Source organism: Mauremys mutica, chromosome 2 (genome assembly GCF_020497125.1).
Source record: "Mauremys mutica isolate MM-2020 ecotype Southern chromosome 2, ASM2049712v1, whole genome shotgun sequence".
Taxonomy (NCBI): Eukaryota; Metazoa; Chordata; order Testudines; family Geoemydidae; genus Mauremys; species Mauremys mutica.
In genome coordinates, this window is record NC_059073.1 from 282,330,910 (window position 1) to 282,354,797 (window position 23,888).

General features: G+C 43.9%; 1 protein-coding gene and 1 long non-coding RNA gene across 7 annotated transcripts in view; one reads left to right on the forward strand and one right to left on the reverse strand.

Moving 5' to 3' along the window:
- The window catches only part of LOC123362851, a 109,952-nt gene that overhangs the window by 62,669 nt on the left and 23,395 nt on the right, over positions 1 to 23,888 (forward strand). For 5 of the 6 annotated variants that reach the window (XR_006576602.1, XR_006576603.1, XR_006576601.1 and 2 more), the window contains exons 3-4: positions 17,402 to 17,650; positions 19,889 to 19,991. This is a non-coding gene — a long non-coding RNA (uncharacterized LOC123362851). The remainder of the gene's footprint in view (positions 1 to 17,401; positions 17,651 to 19,888; positions 19,992 to 23,888) is intronic. The other variant, XR_006576605.1, reaches the window with a different exon arrangement.
- The window catches only part of LOC123362849 (sodium channel protein type 5 subunit alpha-like), a 169,369-nt gene that overhangs the window by 32,385 nt on the left and 113,096 nt on the right, over positions 1 to 23,888 (reverse strand). The window contains exons 17-19 of the mRNA XM_045003355.1: positions 22,619 to 22,972; positions 17,801 to 18,247; positions 5,582 to 5,705 (exon numbers count right to left, since the gene is read on the reverse strand). Of these exons, the coding sequence (XP_044859290.1) occupies positions 5,582 to 5,705; positions 17,801 to 18,247; positions 22,619 to 22,972 (925 nt within the window). The remainder of the gene's footprint in view (positions 1 to 5,581; positions 5,706 to 17,800; positions 18,248 to 22,618; positions 22,973 to 23,888) is intronic.

Consider the following 23,888-nt stretch of genomic DNA (forward strand, 5'->3'; position numbering starts at 1 on the left):
GGTACTTAGCAATGCTAAACTGGAGGCTGGTTAGTGAGAATACCTTCTTCCTCAGGTCAATGCATTAAGCACCCTTGTCTGCAGGGGTAGTCTTGAGATGTTGCTGCCTGGACCATTCTATGGCTGCTTGTACAACTAGGTAGTTGCGAACAGGGTGAGTGAACAAAAATTCCTCTACTTTTGGTAGGTACGAAATATCTTTCAGCCCCTTTAGGTGCAGCAGTGCAATATATAGATGTGTGCTACATCACCCTGGCAGGTTCCATGATGGCCTCATTTAGAGGGAGAGCCACTCGATTGAGATGAGCAGGCTGCAGGATGCCCAGGAGCTTATGCTGAAGTGGGATCTAGAGGTCAGCTGCTACCCTCCACAAGAGTTCTTAGTATTGCCTGTCATCATCAGTAAGGGATGGCGAAGATAGCCCTTCTTTTGGAAACAGATTTGGAAGTGTAGCTGGTCCTGTGTTTAAAGTGTACCCCTTCTTTCAACACAATGGGTCCTTTGACTTAGTAGATTTGACGTCTGTTCTGGAGCTCATGCTCAGAGAGGTGCTGCACTAAGTCCTCCCAACCCAGATCCTACTGGGATCTCATGGCTTTCTCCATGAGAAACTTCCTCAATTGAAGCTCTTGTTCCTCTCTTGTTTAGAAGGGAAGGAGCAGCAGATGCTGCAGTTAGTGGAGATATAAGCTTCCCCAAGGCAGGAAAGGCTGCACCCAGGATCACCACTGACTGAGAAGGAGCAGGGCAGGAAACACAGTTTTTCAACCCCTGATCCCTGGGCATAGGCCTTCTCCCAAGCAGAGAGAACAGGGACAGTTCTGAGGTGGGGAAAAGCTATGTGAGGACTGAGGCATGGCCGGTCAGGCCTAGTGGTTGGAGTCTGGGACCAGGAACGAGAGCTGGGGGCTGGAGCTAGAGACAGGGTGAGGAGTCAAGGCAAGGGTCAAAGCCAGAGACAGTTATAGTTACCAGTGTTTTACACTACTTCTAGGGCAGATGTCCTTCCAACATCCAGAGTATGTAAACTGACATTAGCCTTTCACTTGGAAAGAACAAAATCTTTTAAACCTTTTCCTAGACTTTTTATCTCCTTTGCAGCTTGGATGAGGGGAACTCCTATCTCCACCCAAAGACTTTAAAAGAGGATTGTGGATTTTTTTTAACTTGTCTAATCTTCAGTGCCATTCAGTTTTTATGGCCCAGTCCACTAAGTAACAATCAGCTTCTTGTTGAAAAATATTTCTAGTTTAGACATATGTAAAGTTGCCACTTGGGTCTCTGTTCACACCTTTTCTAAACACTATGCAACAGTGCACAGTACTTCAGCAGATGTTGCTTTCAAGGGAGCTGTTTTTCAGCCAGTGTTAGATGGACCTCCAGAGTACCCACCTCCTTAGATGGGATTGTACCTAGGAGTCACACAGAGCAAAGCACCCTTAAGGACATGTACTTGAAGAAGGGGGAGAAATTGCGTACTTTGGGTAGTAGCTGGAATTCTTCAAGACGTTTTGTCCCTATGTACATAGGGAGAAAGATCTCATTTCTCATAGTTTACATAAATCATCAATGGTCGCCTTGTCATCTGTCGTGATTCTGATCACATGATCCAGAAGATGTGCACGCCAGACTATTACAAAGGCATTTATCACTATAGTCTGCAAAGATACTCCAATGAACATCTTTTCTGGATCCTTCCACCAACTGAGCAAGTCAAGAACCCTCTAAGGAACTCAGTGACCTGTTTAGACTGTGTTTTTGGATATATAAGCACTCTTTAACCATGTTTTAAGGCATTGAAGATGCAATCTGGCATGAGGTGTTCCAAATGTACATATAGCCATAATGACTCTAGAATTACTTGCTGTTTTGTGTGGACTCAAGTGCAGTTGGAAAATGAGTCTTGACTTTGTATCAAACCTGTCCCCTGATAAGTAACCTCTGGCAGTTTTGGAGTCCAAGTTGGTTCTTATAAACTCAATGAGCTGAATGAATATCAAAGTAGACTTTCCTTTGCGTTTTAACCCTAGAGTCTTGAATAAGGTTATTGCCTTGTTTATTGCTGACTGTACTTTGTCATAAGATCAACCTTGAGGAGCCAGTCATCTAGGTAAGGGGAGACTTCAACTCCTAAATAACTTAGGTAGGCTGCTACTACGGATAAAACTTCCATGAAAACCTTGGGGACAATCAAAAAGCCAAATGGAAGTACACAATGCTGAAAGTGATCATGGTCAATCACTTTGCTATAAGAAAATATTCATTCTGGAGGTTAAGGTCTGCAAACTAGTCCCTTGGATTTACTGTTATTGTTGCTGCGTAGGTAACCATCCTGAATCTCTGTGTCCTGATGAACTATTCAGTATTCTGAGGTCCAAAATAGGTCTCCACTCTACCTTCTTGGACACTAAGAAGCATTTTGAGTAAATACCCTTCCCACATAGGGGAATAGAACTGGTTCTGTATCTTCTAGTTGTAGAAGAGATTCTACCGCCTTTCTTAAAAAGCTTCTTGTGAGGGGGTCCCTGAAAAGGGACAAGGAAAGTGGGTGAGGTAAAGGAATGGATTTTCACTTCTAATGCCCATTTGTCTGATATAACATTTCCCATGAGTCTTTGTAAAGGGAAAGATGGTCTCCAAATGGTAGGAAGAGTGAAGTAGAAGGGTAGTGCAGCTGTAAATCCAAACAGTGAAGTGGTTCACAGCTCTCAGCCAATGTGAGGTGAGGTAATATCTTTTATTGGACCAATTTCTGCTAGTGAGAGAGACAAACTTTCAAGCTACACAGAGCTCTTCCTCGGGTCACCAGCTGCCTGAGGAAGAGCTCTGTGTAGCTTGAAAGCTCATCTCTCTCACCAGCAGAAGTTAGTACAATAAAAGAGATTATCTCACCCACCTTGTCTCTCTAATATCCTGGGACTGACACAGCTGCAACAACACTGCATACAAAATGAGTGCTTGCCAGATGTAGAATATTGTGTTGTTGCAGATGTGGAAGGTCTGTTCTTCTGGAACTTAGATCTCTTTCTAGGTGGCTATGATGCCCTGATAGGTTGGAAATTGAACTTGATGAGATTTGGTATGTCTGTGACCTGCTGTATTTTCTTTTGTTAGGAGTATAAATCCTGAGTGAAGAAAGCATTGCCCTCAGATCTTTTAAAGAGTGTCAGAGTCATGGTTTGAGGCCAAAGGGACCCATCAGATTACCTAGTCTGACTTCCCATATATCACAGGCCACCAATGCCACCCAGTGCCCACAACCTAACAACAGAAATTAGACCAAAGTATTACTGTCCAAAGGAGACTAACCTATTATGTGCCACAGGCAGAAAATAGGAGGCACCAAGGTGCTCTAATGCCTAACGCCCCTGCAGTGGCAGGGAAATGATTAACTGAGATATACCCAGTTAATGCTGGCAAATTACCATCACCCCCCACTGCAGAGGAAGGTGAAACCCCCCCACGGTCACTGCCAATCTGACCTGGAGGAAAATTCTTTCCCGACTCCATGTATGGCAATCAATTAGGCCCTGGGCATGTCAGGAAGAACCCACCAGGCACGCACCTGAGAGAGAGAATGCTCAGTGCAACCTCAGAGTCTTGGTGCTCCCTTTCCAGTGTCCCATCTTGTGGCTATCCCTCATGCTTCAGAGGGAGGAAATGAGATAAACTAACATAACGAGAAATCCTTTCCTGACTCCTGTAGGTGGAGAGGTTTGTCCATGGTATCACTAAGCAGTTTTGTTCCATCAAATGAGATTCTGCACAGTATTCTGAACCTCTTTTAGGATTGCAGCTGCAATGCCCAGTTTCTCACTAGTGCTGTTGCCATACAGCAGGACACTGTAACTGCCACATCCAATGAAGCTTTGGTAATAAGCTGACCCTACACAATAATTGCCTAAAACTCTCGTTTTTGTTACTAAAATATTCAATAAAAGATGTGAATTATTATGGTTGAGATAATTGTATTTAGCAATGAGAGCTTGATAATTTGCCACTCTAAACTGCAGAGAAGCCAAAAAAATTACTCTTTCAGCCTAATAAATTCAAACATTTCTGGTCCTTATGAGATAGTCTTGGAGTGGTGGTGTTGCTTATTGAGCTCATTCACAGCATCCATCACCAACAAATTCAGCGTTGGGCATGCAAATAGGTATTGTCTCTTTCACAGGTAGAAAACATTTTTTGTCTGCACTCCTGCACATTGTGGCATCCCCCAGCGACTGCACCTCCAATGTTTTAGGTGGTTCAAGAAAGGCTTCATTTATTGGTGGAATTACTTTGCCTTAGGGAATGGTGTGGACTATATATACCAGCTGATGGTGGGTTTCCTGAACCTTCTCCAATGAAATTTGTAAAATCTCAGCTATTCTCTTAAAATGTCTGAAGTCATCTCTACAAGCAGGAGGAGAAAGCATTCTTTTCTGATCAGACAAAGAGTAAGACAGGGGTTGGCAACCTTTCAGAAGTGGTGTGCCGAGTCTTCATTTATTCACTCTAATTTAAGGTTTCAGGTGCCAGTCATACAGTTAACATTTTTAGAAGGTCTCTTTCTATAAGTCTGTAATATAGAACTAAACTATTGTTCTATGTAAAGTAAATAAGGTTTTTTAAATGTTTAAGAAGCTTCATTTAAAATTTAAATTAAAATGCAGAGCCCCTCCCCCGGACCGGTGGCCATAGGTTGCCTACCCCTGGAGTAAGATATATTTGTTGCTGGTGGTGTTTCCTCATCTGGTCCCATCTCTTGCTCTTCAAAAACCTCCTTTTGCTGAGGAGATAGAGGGAAGGTCTTGTGCTGTAGCTGGCTGTCGCCTCTGAGTCTCCCTATCTGGATCTAGACACCCTATGATAGTGCTCTGCAGCCAGTAGGAAGAAACAGCATGTCAACTAATGCAAGTGCCAAGGAGCAAGGATGCTGTGGGAAAGGGATCTGAACACTGCCAGGCTTCCTGAAATCAAAGAGTTAATTATCCAGGAACTCTGTTCCTTTACAGTTGTATAGCACTGTAACCCAGAAGGAAATTAATCCAACTGTGAACTGACCTTGTTAACATGTGGTACACCATTATATCCACTACATACGGGGAGACTATCCTTTGTTCAGAGTAATAATTGATATAAGGAGTTGAAGGAAATGTTAATACATTTAACTTTTTCCTCTAGCGACAACCACAATAATCTTGTTATGGATAGTTTTGGCTGGAAGAAGCCAGCTTTGAAAATTTAAAAATGCATTGAGCACAAATATTGGCATGAAATAAACTTGTAAAGCTAAAAGCTATACAGCAATTTAAAGTGGGCCTCCAGGCTTACCATTCTAGAGAAATTCAACCAAACACTAACAAGTTGTCTCTGTCTATTTCACATACGTTTTCACTATTACCAAGATCTATGGATGAAAAGTGCTAAACAAGCACTAGGTAATTATGTGTTATTAAACTATTTTTAGCATTAAATACTCTGCAAATAGACAGAGTGCCTTGGTGTTGAGTGTCTCAGCGTTAGCTAGGAGAACAGGTTACTGTGGGCTGTTCTTCTCACTTCCTAGTCATACTGAAATCAGCAGATCCTTACCTTCTGGAAAACAGTTATCAGGTTTCTTTAAGTATTCAGCCAGCTCAGGGATCTGTTTCAGAAGCTCCTCAGGATTTGTCAGATCCACTGTGCTGCCTTCAGAACAGCTGATGTTATCAAGCTGCTACACAAGAAAAGACAATGCATCAATTTTCCCTTAATGCAGTCATTGTGCTTTAAAATAAACTGAATAAATACATTGGTGAACAGTTATAATTAAGGGAAATATTCAAAAAAATAAAACTTAGTTGGGTACTGTACTTATTAATAACATGGCAGTCCTGGAATGGCCTCCTGCTTTACAGTGTATGTGATCCATGAAATATCTCCACATCAGTTCAAACAGAAGTCAAAGTTATATTTAAAGGAACCAGATTAATCACTCTAGTAAAGCTCACAAATGGGAATATTCCAATTTTTCTGCATTTAAGTATATGTGGTTTTCAAACATGGGTAGGCTTTAAAACACTCTACTAGCTAGGGCTGAAAACAATTAAAAGAGAGGACAACACATGTTAAAAATAGAGAAGGCAAAACATGAAAATATAATTTCATCAAAGGACTACTTTGTAAAGCTCTACAACTTTCTGTTCAGAATGAAACTATGAAATGCCCATGGCAGTTTACATGAAGTAGAATATGTAATCACATCATGTATTCTTCACTGGTATAGACTTCCATCCTATTTCAGTATATTTAGGATGTCACACCACTAGAGATGTGTGAATAACTCATAACTAATAATTTATTCAATTATTTTTACTGTTTCCAAATTGTATATATTCACTGTTCAAAATTACTCTTCAAAAATTTCTGTGAATAATCACTGGACTTGAGTTTATTTGTGAGCAATTCATTTAAAATATTCTGTGTTTGAAATTTGAGCTGTTTTGATTGGTCTCACAGGCCACAGGGTATGTTTCCTTTCTCTGACCGAAGGAGCAACTTTCAAAGCTTAATACTCATGATTACATATACAGCATTCACTTGAACTTCTTCCAATTCAAATAGAACACACTGGACACACAAGAATTTTCTGGGATAATCTTTTAACACCTTTTTATTTCAATAATTCAGATTTCAAGAAAAATACAGTAGGCAATGTTAATTTTATAGTGATATTTTTGAATAAAATTATTTCACATTGTTTCAGTAATTCAGGACTATTTCTCTTCCTATTAATGTTTTATATCAATTGTGACAAAGTTCCTCCTCTACCGTGGTGGGTCTTGCGCTTATTGGCGGATTTGCTCACCTCAGTGATCTTCCCCTCTGGTGGAACCCACAGTCTGGGTCAACTCCTCCTGTGTCTGATCAGGAGTTGGGAGGTTTGGGGGGAACCCGGGCCTGCCCTCTACTCCAGGTTCCAGCCCAGGGCCCTGTGGATTGCAGCTGTCTATAGTGCCTCCTGTAACACCTGCATGACAGCTACAACTCCTTGGGCTACTTCCCCAGGGCCTCCTCCAAACACCTTCTTTATCCTCACCACAGGACATTCCTCCTGGTGTCTGATAACACTTGTACTCCTCAGTCCTTCAGCAGCTCTCACTCTCACCTCCTTGCACCTCTTGCTCCCAGCTCCTCACACCCCCCCCTCACTGACTAACTGGGAGGCTTCTAACTAGTTCCAGCCAGCTCTTGATAGCTACATTGATTGGGACACCTGAAGCCAATCTCCACTGCCTTCTAGAAGGATCTTAATTGGCCCCAGGTGTCTTGATTAACCTGGAGCAACTGCCATTTGGTTACCATGGTACCAGGGATTTGTTTAGCCTGGGGCTAACATACCTGTTCCTTACTACTTTACTGTAGCCATCTGGCCTTGCCTCATCACACAATATTTAGAAATACAGCATTGTGCAATTTCCATTCACTGAAATCCACTTACTCTACCCTTCACCAGTGAGAGAGAATATTTCAAGCTAAATACAACAAATGCAGCTAAATGTATTAGTGATGTTATGATGCAATTGTGAACACCTATGTGGCTAAGATATGTGGGGACTCCCATAACACAACTGGAATTGCAGCTAGCAAGGGATGTGAAGGGTAACAAAAAGGGTTTCTACGGGTATGTTAGCAACAAAAAGGTGGTCAGGGAAAGTGTGGGACCTTTACTGAATGAGGGAGGCAACCTAGTGACAGATGATATGAAAAAAGCTGAAGTACTCAATGCTTTTTTTGCCTCGGTCTTCACAGACAACGTCCGCTCCCAGACTACTGCACTGGGAAGCATGGTATGGGGAGAAGGTGAGCAGCCCTCAGTGGTGAAAGAACAGGTTAAGGACTATTTAGAAAAGCCGGACAGGCACAAGTGCATGGGGCCAGATACACTTGGTATATCCGAGGGTGCTAAGGGAGTTGGCTGATGTGATTGCAGAGCCATTGGCCATTATCTTTGAAAACTCATGGTGATTGGGGGAGGTCCCAGACGATGGAAAAAAGCAAATATAGTGCTCATCTTTAAAAAAGGGAAGGAGGAGAATCCAGGGAACTACAGACCTGTCAGCCTCACCTTAGTCCCCGGAAAAATCATGGAACAGGTCCTTAAGGAATCCATTTTGAAGCACTTGGAGGAAAGAAAGGTGATCAGGAACAGTCAACATGGATTCACCAAGGTCAAGTCATGCCTGACGAACCTGATTGCCTTCTATGATGAGATAACTGGCTCTGTGGATATGGGGAAAGCGGTGGACATGACATACCTTGACTTCAGCAAAGCTTTTGATATGGTCTCCCACAGTATTCTTGCCAGCAAGTAAAAAAGTATGGATTGTGTAGGAGGCTAGGGAACCACGGAAGATTCTGTTACGGCTTAGCTTAGGCAGTTCCGCTTTCTCAGCCTCCGGTTATTGTAGGACACAGCATGCTAGTTTTAACCTGTTGCAACCGGCTGGGACTGCTGCTTGGCAAGCCCCTGGCTGTTGGCCAGGGGGGCAGCCCCGGAGGGTGGAGAGTTTCTATTGCATTATGTATGAGCTGATATGCTGCTGTTTGTATAAAATGAGCATGCTTTGTGTTTGTTTTCGGATTTCACCCCAGGCCGAGCTACAGGGTGCTGGGTCCCCGTCTCAGTGACAGCAACGCTTGGGGTCCCCGTTGCAGATGTGTCATGTTACCTTCATTAAAACCAATTACTCTCAGTGTGGAGTCGGTCTCGTTCTTGCAGAGTACCTCGGGCCTTTTGGGGCCATAACAGATTGGATGAATGGACTATAAAGTGGATAGAAAGCTGTCTAGCTCTTCGGGCTCAACAGGTAGTGATCAATGGCTTGATGTCTAGTTGGTAGCAGGTATCAAGCGGAGTGCCACATGGGTTGGTTCTGGGGCTGATTTTGTTCAACATCTTCATTAATGATCTGGATGATACAATGGATTGCACCCTCAGCAAGTTTGTGGATGACACTAAACTGGAGGGAGAGGTAGATACGCTGGAGGGTATGGATAGGGTCCAGAGTGACCTAGCCGAATTGGAGGATTGGGCCAAAAGAAATCTGATGAGGTTCAACAAGGACAAGTGCAGAGTCCTGCACTTAGGATGATAGAATCACATGCACAGCTACAGGCTGGGGACCAACTGGCTAACTGGACGAGAAGCTGGATATGATCAACAGTGTTCTCTTGTTGCCAAGAAGGCTAATGGGCTGAATTAGAAGGAGTATTGCCAGCAGATCAAGGGAAGTGGTTATTCCCCTCTATTTGGCACTGGTGAGGCCAAATCTGGAGTACTGCATCCAGTTTTGGGCCCCCCACTACAGAAAGGATGTGGAAAAATTGGAGAGAGTCCAGCAGAGGGCAACAAAAATGATTAGGGGCCTGGGGCACATGACTTATAAGGAGAGACTGAAGGAACTGGGCTTATTTAGTCTGCAGAAAAGAAGAGTAAGGGGGGATTTGATAGCAGCTTTCAACTATCTGAAGTGGGGGGGGGTTCCAAAGAGGATGGAGCTAGGCTTCTTCTCAGTGATGGCAGATGACAGAACAAGGAGCAATGGTGGGAGGTCTAGGTTGGATATTAGGAAAAACTTTTTCACTAGGAGGGTGGTGAAGCACTGGAATGGGTTACCTAGGGAGGTGGTGGAATCTCCGTCCTTAGAGGTTTTTAAGGCCTGGCTTGACAAAGCCCTGGCTGGGATGATTTAGTTGGGGGTGGTCCTGCTTTCAGCAGGGGATTGGACTAGATGACCTCCTGAAGTCTCTTCCAACTCTAATCTTCTATGATTCTATGACTAGTAAATTAGAGAGTTCTTGTGCATTAACACAAAATAGGGTAATACATACAAAATTTAAAGTACAAAATTATTTCTTGATTAATGATCTTTATAAGATTCTGAAAAAATGAAACAGATATAAAAGAAATCAACTAATGTTGGTGATTCCATGTTAGGTATGAACACAGTTTTACCTCTTTTTGTAGTAGAGATGATAAACAAACAATGGAAGGCTGGATCATGTTAAACTCATTTAAGTCTTCAGAGGAAATCTCAGATCCTTTACACCAGGGGTCGGCAACCTGCGGCATGCGTGACAAACATGGCACGCGAGCTGATTTTAAGCGGCACGCAGCTGCCTGCTGCAGTCCTGGCCCCCAGCCCCACTCAGCTCCCCCCCCCCGCCCACTGTTCTCCCCTGCGGGGGCAGGAGGCAGAAGCTTGGTTCTGCGGCAACCAAGCTTCCCTCTCCCCCGCTTCGTCCCCCAGAGTGGTGCTTTCCTGCCCCGCCCCCTCTCCTTCCCTGCGCCAATCAGCTGATGGCCCTAGTGAGGGGGAAAGAGCAACAGCGTGCAGGCAGCTCCCTAGAGGAGACAGGGAGAGGTAGGGACGGGGCCTTGGGGAAAGGGGTGGAACAGGGCACATCCCTTCCAGCCCCCTGCCATGAGCCGCTCAGGGCAGGGGGCTGGGAGCACCCCTACAAGCTGAGCACCCCAGCCCTCTGCCCTGACCCCCCCCACACACTCAGCTTTCTGCCCTGCAGCCCCTATACCCCCCAGCCCTCTGCCCTGCACCCCTACACCCCCAGCCTTCTGCCCTGACCCCCCCCACACACTCAGCTTTCTGCCCTGCAGCCCCCATACCCCCAGCCCTCTGCCCTGACCCTTGAACCCCCTCACACACACAGCCTTCTGCCCTGCACCCCCCACACCCCATCCCTCTGCCCTGAACCCCCCACCCCAACATACACCCAGCCCTCTGCCCTGCACCCCCCCACACCCATCCCTCTGCCCTGAACCCCCCCACACATCCAGCCCTCTGCCCTGAACCCCCCCACACACTGAGCCCTTTGCCCTGACCCTTGAACCCCCCACAGCCCCAGCCTTCTGCCCTGCACTCCCCATACACCCCAGCCCTCTGCCCTGACCCTCGACCCCCCCCACACCCAGCCTTCTGCCCTACACCCCCCACACACCCCAGCCCTCATCCCTGAACCCCCCCACCCCAGCTTTCTGCCCTGAACCCCCTCCCCCAGCCCTCTGCCCTGACCCTTGAAACCTCCCCACCCAGGTCTGGGGTCCCGGCCGCAGGCCCTGCTCAGCCCGCTGCTGGCCTAGGTGAACAGAACCCCAGGCTGGCAGCGAGCTGAGCAGGCCGGCAGCGTAAGATCAGCATTTTAATTTAATTTTAAATGACGCTTCTTAAACATTTTGAAAACCTTGTTTACTTTACATACAATAGTTTAGTTATATCATATAGACTTATAGAAAGAGACCTTATAAAAACGTTAATATGTATTACCGGCACGTGAAACCTTAAATTAGCATGAATAAATGAAGACTCGGCACACCACTTCTGAAAGGTTGCCGACCCCTGTTCTCCCCTCTGTCTCAGGTGGTTTTCCTGCTGAAGATAATTTTAGGTGTGTTTATTTTATTTTCTCTTTTCTTTTTGGTGGCAGAAGGATGGCACACATCATTTTAAAGTAGAACTCTCCAAATGGAACACAAAGCACCTTGAACTGCTCATTTTCAGTATCTCTATTTTTACAGAAAGAAACAAAGGGGGCGGGGGAAGTCTTCATCGGTGACCTAAAATAAATTATGGAACCCACAGGTTAGCCAGGCCTGATCCAAAGCATACTGATGTCAATGGGAATCTTTGCACCTGGACTTAGTGAGGAACTCAGTATAACTATGTAGCAGCCTTCAGGACCAGAAGGGGAACATTTTAGAGTCATAGTCAGTCATGACTCCATAGTTAAAAGGGAACTGCAAAAAATCAGACAAATATAAAGAAATGTGATTCTATGCACTATAAAATAATAAACATAAGTCTGACAGAGGCATTCCATTCTTAACCCATCAAACTTCTTCTAAGGATTATTTTCTGGGACATGCTGATAGGACAAAAAAGGTGAGGCTTCCTCGTTAAAAGTTCACAGTTTGAGCCCTTGACACTGTGTACTTTATCCAACAAATACATTTCTTCTTCACCAGGTTACTGATGCTGAACATAGATGAGAAAGTTACACACCTTGTGCAGTAATTGAGATTCTTCAAGATGTGTGCCCTGTGGGTGCTCCACTTCAGATGTAGGTGCGTCCCAGCATCGTTGAATGGAGATTTACGGTAGCAGTGTCTGTGTGTGCACAGTAGGTGTCTCATGGTGCTGTTGGTGCTGCGTTTAGTGTGCGCACTACCCAAGCCTTCCAGTTCCTTCTCTACCTCAGATTCCCAACTGCTAACTCCACAGTAGAAGGGAGGAGGGCAGGTAGTGGAGCACCCACAGGTACACACATGTCAAAGAACCTCAGTTACTGCACAAAGTGAGTAAACTTCTCTTCTTCTTCTTCGAGTGCTGTCCTGGAGGTGCTCCACTTCAAGTGACTGTATAGCAGTGCCCCTCAGAAGGCAGCAGGGACTTCAGGTTCATTTGAGTCATAGTGGTAAGTATGGTTAGGCCAACTATGGTGTCAGCCCCTAGAGTCTGGAGTGATTGCACAGTACTCAGTGAATGTGTGGACAGAGGCCCAAGTGGCCAATCTACAAATCTCTAATATCGTAACATTGTTGAGGAACGCTATCGAGTAGAAACCGATCGTGTGGAATGCTCTCTGATGTACGCAGGAGGGTCCATGTTCCAAATATGATAACACTGATCAATGCATGTGGAGAGCCATTTAGACAATCTCTGAGTTGATATTATGCAGCCTTTCGAATGCTCTGTAGTAGAAACAAAAAGCTAGGAGATTTCCGGGAAAGGTTGGTCCTTCCCAGGTAAAATACTAATGCATGCCTAACGTCCACTGTATGCAGAATGGCCACTGTCTGAGTGCTGTGAGGCTTGGCATAAACGTGGGAAGATGGATTGGTTGGTTCATATGGAAGGCTGATGTTACTTTTGGTAGGAATCTTGGGTGCGGACGTAGTGTGACCTTATCTTTGACTAATATTGTGTAGGGAGGATTGACATGAACTCCCCCATCTCACTTACCCATCTGGTGGAAGTAATAGCAACCAGAAAGACCACTTTCATGAACAAATGCAGCAGGGAGCAGTTGGCTAAGGGTTCAAATGGTGGTCTGGTGAGGCATTTCAATACCAGATTGAGGTCCCAGGCCAGGGTAGGTTGACAAACTTCTGGGTAAATGTTCTGGTGACCCGTGAGGAAGCATTTAGTAACTAGGTGTGCGAAGATCAAGGTCCTATCAATCTCATGATGGAATGCAGTAATGGCTGCAAGATGGACTTTGATCAAGCTCATTGCTAAACCTGAGCATTTCAGCTCCAGTAGATATTCCAACACAAATGGTAGTGGTGCTGTGGAGGCCATCACGTGTTTTTCTTGACACAAGGAGTGCAACCATTATTCTGAGACAGCAGGTCCAGATGATGAGGAAGAGCTCAAGTGGTGCATATTGCCATGTACATCAGGTAAGGGTACCATGCTTGTCTGGGCCATGTCGGGACTATGAGGATAACCTGGGCCTTGTCTGTTCTTATGTTGTGTATCATGTGTGATATCAGTGGAATTGGTGGGAAAGCATACATGAGGTGTGCATCCCATTTGATGGGAAAGCTGTCCCACAGTGTCCCATTCCCCCTCTCAAGCAGAATGCTGCGCATTTGCGGTTCATTGGGGATGTGAACAAGTTGATGAGGGGAGGGCCCACTGGCGGAAAATGGACAGCAAGACTCCCCCATTCATTTTCCATTCGTGGTCTTGAGAAAAGTACCTACTTAGTATGTCTGCCGTTGTGTTCTGACACCCAGGAAGGTATGAGGCAAAAATGTTTATGTTGTGGTGTTTGCACTAGTTCCAAAGTTTCATGGCTTCAGTGCATATCAAGTGTGATGGAGCGCCTCCTTGGCGATTGATGTAAAACATGCATGCAATGTTGTCGGTCATGATGTGAATGAATTTGTTCTTTATGTGAGGTAGGAAATGTCTGCAGGCACTGTGGACCATGCATAGCTCTAATAGATTGATATGATGAGTCTCGGCAAGAGACCATTTGCCTTGAACCATATGCTGATGCATGTGGGCGCCTCAGCCTAGCAGCAAAGCATCAATCGTCATTACTATTGATGGGGGTTCCTGTTGGAATGGGATGCCCATGCAAACATTTTCTGGTGTTGTCCACCAGCATAGAGTCCAAGACATGGGGTGGTACTGTCAGATGCTTGTGTAGGCTGTGCTTGCTGGGTATGTATACTGACTTCAACCAGCCCTGGAGGCAGCACATATGTAGTCTTGCGTGTTGTACCACAAATGTTGTGGCTGCCATGTGTCCTAGCAGTTGCTGGACAGTACGAGCCAGTATTTGGGTGCTGAATTGTACCTCTGAGATAAGATTTGTCAGAGTTGTGAATCTGTTCGGGGCAGAAATGCCTTGGCTTCTATGGCAGCGAGATGTGCCCTGACAAAGTCCAGTTGTTGGACAGGGATTAGAGTGGATTTTCATTCATTTATCTGTAGCCCTAGATCCCTGAATTGTGCAATCGTCGTCTGGACTGAGTACAGTGCTTCTTCTTGAATTGGGCCTTTGAAAAGGCAATCATCCTGGTAAGGGAAAATCATTATTCCCTGTTTGCGTAGATGTGCCGCTACCACTGCTAGGTTTTTGGAGAAAACTCTTGGAAGTGTTTGTGTTCTACTGTGAAACACAGGAATTTCCTGTGAGAAGGGTATATGGTAATATTAAAATAAGCACCTTGGAGGCCGAGGGCTGAAAACCAGTCCCCCTTTTGCAGTACTGGAAGTATCATGCCCAGTGTCACCATCTTGAACTTTTGAGTGTGTATGACCTTTTGAGCTTTCTGAGATCCAAGATAGGTCTCCATCCCTCCTTCTTCTTCTGGGTCAAGAAGTAGTGGGAGTAGAACCCCTTCCCCCTGTATTGCAAAGGCACTCATTCCACGGCACCTAGTTGTAGAAGATGATCGACTTTTTGTCATAACAGGTGCTCGTGAGAAGGGTCCTTGAAGAGGGATGGGGAGGGGAGGTAGTTGGGAGGTAAAGGGAATGGTATATCCCGATTGTACAATCTCTAACACCAATTGGTCTGTGGTTATTGATGCCCAGATGTGGTAGAATGGGTGAAGGTAGTGACCAAAGCATGGAGACGGATCAGGTGAAAGTGCTGCCTGGTGAGGGAGGTCATCTAGACCCTAGACCAAAACTTCAAAATTGTGGCCTAGGTGGAGCCGATTGAGAAGTCTATGGTTGAGCTTGAGGTGCTCTCCATCACTGCGACCTTGGTGATATTGTTGGTTCTTGTATTGACACTGTTATCGGTTGGAAGAGGAATCCCTGTTCCTCCGATAAGGCTGGTATCGTCTTCTCTTAGCAGGTGAAGTGTAGATCCCCAAAGTGCGAAGAGTGGCTTGAGAATCTTTCATTGAGTGGAGGACCTCATTAGTCTTGTTTGAAAATAGTTGGCGTTCTTTAGGTATGCCAGAGGATTGTAACCAGGATGCCTGGCACATGACTATGGCTGTGGTTCTGGCTGCTGTGTCCGCGACGTCCAAAGATGCTAGGAGGGCTGTTTTAGCTATGAGCTGACTCTCACTTACAAAGGCCTGAAATTGTGATTGTTTCTCCATGGGGAGCACCGCTGTGAACAACCTAAGTTTCCAATAATTATCATAATTATATTTGGCCAGCAAGGCCGAACAGTTGGCGACCTGGAATTGTAATGTCACTGAGGATTAAATTTTTCCCGAAGAGGTCAAGCCTCTTGTGGGGTCAATCTAAACTGTTGTTGTTTGCCACGCTTATTAGTGGTGTCGACCACTAAGGAGTTGGGAGGCAAGTGTGAGAACAGGAAGTTCATCCCTTTTGCGGGGATGTAATACTTTGTATCTGCCCTTTTGCATGTCGGCCAAACTGAGGCCAATGTTTGCCATACTGTCTCTGCTGGTTCCAAAAACACATCATTGATGGGCAGGGTGATTTTGGAAGTAGATGCCGCTTGTAAGATTTGAACAAGCTTGTGTTGGTTTGTCTGCACTTCCTCTAATGGGATGTCCTGGCTTTGGTGACCCACTTAAACAGTTCCTGGAACTGTCTGAAGTTGCCCGCTGTGGTAGATGGCAGTGACATGATTGCCTCATCCGTGAAGGAGGAAGAATTATGAGCAGGAGATGTTGCTTCCACATCAGTGACTGTTTCTGTGTCATCCCCAACATCGTGAGCCTCCGTTGGCTGCTGGGTGGGAGACATGGGATTATTCCTCAGCTCTCTCCTGTGAGCCATGGCTGGCCTGCAGTGGGGGCCCCTGTAAGTTGCCCAGGGTGCCCAATGTGCCTATTGCATTGGGAAGGCCATAGGTTGATACATCCACGGCAGTCCACGGTTGAGCCAGCTGGTTGAAAGGGTATTTAGGCCCATCTAGCTCCAGGATGGTCAACGCTCTTTCGGTGATGAGTGGTGCGGCGAGAAAGTGCATGGTTCCAGCACATCATCATCGCCTTCACTGGACAAGTGTACCATGCCATGAAAAGTATGGGGATCTCCTCTGTAACTTACTGGAGAGCTCTCGGTACCGAGTAGTGGGGACTGCAGTGCCGGTGAGACAGCCAAAGTCTCTGTTGCAGTAGATTATGTGGTGGTTCTGATGTCAATACTGATGGGGGGGCTCTCATTGGCGCTGATGCCAGTGCTGTCAGGTGTTATGTTTGTTTAGTCGTCGCGATGGGTGCTGACTTGGTTTTCTGTGATGTCAGCACTGGGGGAGGAGGTGTGGTGCCTAAGGAGACGCTTGGTACTGTGTCCCTTACGGGTGAATTCGGTGCTGTGGAGGAGGCATGTCACCATCTGTGCCTTGACTCCATCTCCTTAACTCAGGACTCGGCAGTGCCAGAGGTGCCTGGAGCGTTGTAGGTGCACATCCAAGACTGTGTCGGCATCGGGGGTAGCAACCTGGTAGGAGACCACCATTGTTTCTGCGGTGCTCTGTTCAGAGATGTCTGCGCCCTTTTCCTTAGTCTTTTAGAGGAAGGCATGTCTCCTGTCCCATGTCTCTCTCAGTTTGGAGAGATTTCTCCATCAAGATCATTCTGAGTCTGAGATCCTGGTCATGCTGGGCTCTCGCTTTCAGATTGCTACAGTGGGCACATTTTTGTGGGATGTGCGCCTCCCCAAGAACACGAACACACAAAGACTGTCCATCCGAAATGGGCATTGCTTCACGGAAGGGGCTGCATTGCTTAAAGCCTGGGGAGCCAGGCATCTTAATGGTTAACACCCCCCCCCCCCGCAATGTGGGGAGGATAAACATAAGAAGTAAACTTTTTTGGTGGGGGGGGTTAATAAAAACTAACACTACATTAACTATAACTTTCTATATGACTGATTAACTAATTATATTATTTTTTTCTGAAAGATTTGGAAGAGTGATGAACACTGTCCCAGGGCTCTGTCTTCAGTCGAGGACAGTTGAGAAGGAACTGGAGGGCTCAGGTTGTGTGTATGCTAGACGTGGCACCAATGGCACCCAGCGACCCACGCTGACACTGCTACCGTAAATCTCTGATCAACGTCGCCAGGATGTCCTGATACCTGAAGTGGAAGACCTACAGGGACTCCAAGAGATGGAAAATTGACCAAACCTCTTGGTAAATTCTTCCAATGGGTAATTATCCTCACTTCTGAAAAATTACACTTTAGTTCTCTTTTGAATTTTTCTAAATTAACCTTCCTGCAGCTGGATCATGCTATATCTTTGCCAGCTCCTTTAAAGAGCATTTAGTCTCAAACATCTTCTCCTGAATAGGCTTCTTACCTGTTTACTGTACACCATTTCTGTGAATGTACTTGAATTATCATCATCTTCTTCACAGTCTTCACTATCAGATTCTGCTTCAGCAATAGGGACGCAGACAAACTTGTTGGGGTTGGTGATAAAATCTTCAAGAATGCTAACACAGCCTCTCTCTCCATTCTTCTCAGTCACATTGTCTCTGTGATTTTCTCTACAATTCTTCCCTTCTTTCCCAATCTCCACACATGTGTTCTCAGCAGCCAATTTCATTTTCTTTTTGGTGGCTTTCTTTGGTTGCCGGAGCTTTCCACAACAGTAATCCCATGTTGCGTGTTTCAGCAAGCGAAGTCCTTTGTGGATCCGAGCAAATGCGATCTGAAGGTTGTTCATCTCTGCATCATCTTCGGGTGCTTGGAGGTTGTCAGCACTGAAGGAATTCAGCAGTAGTGCAATGAACAGGTTGAGAACCTGAAAATAATTGAAGTGAAAAGAAAATCATGGCAATATAATTTTGAAATTTAAATAGGAGGCTTGAAGATTAGTCAGTTTCTAAACAATTTGTTCTTAATGCATCAACCTTAAGACAAAACAAAATTATTATTTTTCATAAAATAATTTTTCATGGAACATATTTAGCTCTCACAAGGGTTTGTTGTCATGATCCTCCAAAAAATAAAAAACAAAAAACATATTTTTGTGGCATAAAACTGACCTTTTCTATAATACAGGCCTGTGTATGAAAATCACACAATTTTACTGCAACGTGTTTTAAAATGTTAATAATAGTAATGGTAAAAAAATAATAAATTGTGGTCATGACTATATAATTAAGGTTGAGTGGAGTTCTGCTCTTCAAACAAGAATTTAAACTTTTTGTATTTGTATGAAGAATACTCTGCATCTTCCCCCAAAATTACAGCATTTACTCTTTGAGTACTGAATGAATTGTCTGAGCATTTACAAGTAAATCCATTAACACGTAAGTTAAAATTACATAAAAATTTAGCACTCTCAGTCAGCCCTTTTTGTCTTAAATGTTTTCAATTAATGTATTATCTATCTATGCAAAACTTGGCAGAGAGAAATCTTGAGTTTAAAAAGTCCAAACATGGAACACCCAGGTACAGCACACAAAGAGCCTTACCTTGGCCCTGTAGTGATACGTGGAGGGGAAAAAAAGATTAAACAAATCTAACACATCTTTTAAAATCACTTTAATCTAATCTGGAACAACAAGCATTAAAATGCATCAATGATTTTTATAGTTATTGCCTGGCATCACCATAGGAAAGAGTTAGGTTGTTTGGGTGCATTAACTGTGCATTTCCATATCTTAATATGTTTAGATTTCCTTTAAGTTTATCCTGAATTCTGAACATTCTATTTATAAAGTTTGGTTTGGGGATGATTGGAACATTCTTACAGTGTTTATTACCTTTAAATCACTGTTATGCACCCTCCTGCTTAACATTTTTTGTCTGGGAATAAATTCTAGTAGTATTAGCTGTGATGGATGAATCGAGAAATCATGTCAATTGAAGGAGAGAAGATTTTATGGCAGCTAGAAAGATGTTGGTGAGAAGAGGGTCTGGGAGACAGTGTGTCTGAGGGAACTGGGAAGAGTATGGCATTTGGAGGCAATTCACCAAGTGCATATTGGGACCCACCAGGTTCTGCAGCTTATGGGGCCTAGAAACTGAAGAACCTTTAATGTTTGCCTCAGAGTCAGTCTCCTGGGAGCACTTCCAAGTGGTGTAAAAGAAAAAAAAGTTGGTGTATCACAACATTCCATCAATTCCTTGAGGGAGAGACAATTACAAAAGTTACAGATATACATAATTATGGGGGCATTGTTCCTTTAGCTGGCCAGAATTGGCAACAGGAAGCTAGAGATTATTTGTACAGTAGAACTATCACCCCCGGTATTAGGCTAAGAGCACAGATTCAGCATAGTAAAGAATAGTGAGGGCCTGATTTTAGTCTCACGATGGTTTTCTTAGGTGAAACGCCACCAGACCTGAGTGGAGCTGCTTTAGATTTGCATTGGGTCCAAAACCCACACTAAATAACTCTACCTCCCCCCCCTTCTTTGGTGTTTAAACCCTTCAGGTGCTGATAGCTGGTTATCAAGTCCTCTGCTGGACATTCTTTAGCTGAACAGAGCCCCCTGATTATTATGATGCTTTGCTTTCAGAGAGACAGTCATTCCCAGGTGGGTACCATACATCCCCTCACCCTGCTTCCCCAAAAGATTTTTGACAGCTTTAAGTTCCATCCAGGAATCCCTAGGAGCTCTGTAGGAAGCAGATGCACTGATATACATGTCCTTCACCCACCCTGATTCTCCCCTGCCCACATTTAGAGCAGTAGGGTCAGCCATGAGCCTCGCATCTCCAAGCAGACTTCCACCAGAGAGAGACTGGCAGCTCCCACAACCCAGATTCCACTGGTGGAACCCAAATTACCCTGTCCACTTCCCCCTTCCCTTTTCTCATTCCCAGTCTCCTGTGTGTTTCTGGCTTTATTGCACTAAGCTTCTCTTTAAAAGAGATCACTGCCAGCTCCAATCTACTATTTTAAAACGTAAAATGAGAATCTTTGGTCATGATCCTCCTTGCACTTCCTCCAATGGAGTAACTCCTGACACTGGTGTAATCAAAAGAAGAATCAGGTCTTGTATCCCCTTATGAGTCTTTTTTATATATTTAATTTTGCACTATGCTTGCAAATGTGGGAGTATACATGGGAGGATGCCATATAAACATGCTAGGCTGATGTTTTTCATTATCTCTGAATATCCAGGGTTTGTAATGCTTGTTTTGGGGATAAATTAAAACATCCTTATAATGTTTGGGGCTCTTAAGTTACTGATATGTACTTTCAAACTTACTTCCAGATTAAGGTTTTTATTATTCCCACACAAAATACAATGTTCACATCTTAATATTTGTTTAAAAAAACCACAAAAGAGATTCCACTGATTTGCAGAAAGCCGACAAAAGTAATTCAAAACGAAAATTTCATCTGAGAGTTAGTTTTCTCACAAAAAAAACAGGAGTACTTGTGGCACCTTAAAGACTAACAAATTTATTTAAGCATGAGCTTTCGTGAGCTACAGCTCACTTCTTCGGATGCATGCTTAAATAAATTTGTTAGTCTTTAAGGTGCCACAAGTACTCCTGTTTTTTTTGCGGATACAGACTAACACGGCTGCTACTCTGAAACCAGTTTTCTCACAGGAACTCTACTTTTACAGTAGGGCAATAATACTGATTTTAGTGTATTTACTTCTGATTTAGCCTACTATAAGAAAGAGGAGACGCAAATCCAATGTCTTGTATCTAAAGAGAACTGAACTATGAGCCTGCATTGAGCTATGTTCTGGCAGAATCCTGATTTCAGTGGGTTCAAGTTGGGCCCAGAGATTGCCTGCAAAGAACTCAGTAGAGAAACAAGTTCTTAAACAAAAAACAGGTTGTGATATGCAAACACAGGGCTGCGGTCTCAAAAGGAGTTAGGTTCCTACTTTCTATTTAGGCATCTAACTCCCATTGAAATCAATGGTAACTATTAATGGAAGTTAGGAGTCTAACTTCTATTTTTATCTATCAATAACTTCCACTGATTTCAATAGAAGCTAGGAGCCTAATTCCTTTTGAGCATTCAGCCCTTAGTGATTATTTCCACCAAAGTCTTGAGATGAAAAAGAAAATTTTTCCTCATTGGAATGAATATTGTTCTGTGAAAAGGTTCAGTGATGCAATATTGGAAAAAGAGTCTTACTTTAAATATGAACACAAGTTCCACAGGGTGAAAGACAAACAGGGGATTTACTAGAGCACGATTGACATGGGGTGGCCCCTTTACCACCATCTCTTGGAGACCTACCATTTATAGAAAGACAAGTCAGTAGATTATGCAGTGTTTTGTAGCCATGTTGGTCCCAGGATATTAGAGAGATAAGGTGGGTGAGGTAACATCTTTTACTGGACCAACTTCTGTTGGTGAGAGAGACAAGCTTTTGAATTTACATGTTAGATGGGGTGGTATCTGAGTTACTACAGAGAATTCTTTCCTGGGTGCTGGCTGCTGAGTCTTACCCACATGCTCAGGGTTTAACTGATCGCCATATTTGGGGTCGGGAAGGAATTTTCCTCCAGGGAAGATTGGCAGAGGCCCTGGAGGCTTTTTGCCTTCCTCTGCAGCATGGGGCACGGGTCACTTGCTGGAGGATTCTCTGCAGCTTGAGGTCTTCAAACCACAATTTGAGGACTTCAGTAACTCAGACATAGGTTAGGGGTTTGTTACAAGAGTGGGTGGGTGAGATTCTGTGGTTTGCGTTGTGCAGGAGGTCGGACTATAACAATGTTTAAAAGGGGACTGGATAAATGCATGGAGGTTAAGTCCATAAATGGCTATTAGCCAGGATGGGTAAGGAATGGTGTCCCTAGCCTCTGTTCGTCAGAGGATGGAGATGGATGGCAGGAGAGAGATCACTTGATCATTGCCTGTTAGGTTCACTCCCTCTGGGGCACCTGGCATTGGCCACTGTCGGTAGACAGATACTGGGCTAGATGGACCTTTGGTCTGACCCGGTACGGCCATTCTTATGTTCTTATGGACTGGATGATCATGATGGTCCCTTCTGACCTTGAAGTCTATGAGGTCTGGTAAATCCAGACCTGAGAGAGAGCTCTGTGTAAGCTCCAAAGCTTGTCTCTCTCCCTGACAGAAGTTGGTCCAATAAAAAAACATTACTTCACCTACCTTATCTCTATAAAAGTCAATATATTGTATACTGTACAGGCAATAAAAATAGAAACATATCTGGAAACTTACCACTAGGTTTCCTATCACCATGGCCAGCAAGAAGACAATAAGGCATAATGGTTGCCCAGCTACCACCATACAATCCCACATGGTTTCAAGCCATTCTCCACACAGAATTCGGAATATAATAAGGAATGAGTGGAAAAAATCCATCATATGCCAACGTGGCTTGCAATCGTCACTTATTTTAAAGCAATGTTCTTTGTAGCTTTTACCAAAAAGTTGCGTTCCTACTACAGCAAATATAAAGACTATGATTGCCAGAACCAGGGTAAGGTTACCCATAGCACTCACTGAGTTACCAATGATTTTAATAAGTGTATTCAAAGTTGTCCAGGACTTTGCCAGTTTGAAGACCCTCAGCTGTGTATAAACATAAAACATAGCATTAGACAACAGAAGATTAGATAGTCTTCATTTTGCACTGTTTAAAAATGTTTAAAAACATTATGCAGACATTTCAAACTACTCAAACACTATGCAATGTAGGGTATTTTAAGTCAGTATATGATCAATCTAATATAGACTACTGATCTGTATATATGTTATATCTCTGTCACCTTCTCTTCATCTGTGTGTCTTTTAGCACAATGATGCCACAAGCCTGGTTGTGGTCTTTGCACAATTCCATAACATAAATGTTTACCATACCACTAGTAGCAATTTATTACCACCTTCCACTGTGAGTTTCTCAGGCAAGCAAGTTATTGCATTTCCTTCTTCCTGCATTTGCACATCTTCTAGAATCAGAACTTAAATTCCTGTTTATCATAATCTGTACTTTATTTCCATTTTCAATAACCAAATATTTATATGCAAATATCCTGAATTTTAGAGGTGCTGAGCACCCACAATTCCCACTGACATAAATAGAAGTCATAGCTGTTCAGCACCTCTGTAAATCAGGCCAAGAATCTATCTTAAGTTTGTATAGCATCCATCACCACAGTATCACAGACACTAAACAAGCAAGCCACGTAAAGTATATGCTTAATTTTAAGTATGTGACTTCAATGGCTCTTCTTACATGCTTAAAATTAAGCATGTGCTTAAAGGACTTTGCTCGATCAGGGTCTACGTGCTGATGCAGAAAGATAATTACTTATCTGTAATTCTTGTTCTTTGTATTTATAGAAGTTATAACATCTCATGATTCTTGGGATCTCTGCCTCTGGCAAATGTCAGGTTCCACAGCCTGTAATCTTTTAAATAGTCAGTTCCTTGCCATTTTGAAAATAAAATGGTAAAAATAATATCTTATAATTCTGAGCTGGTGAAT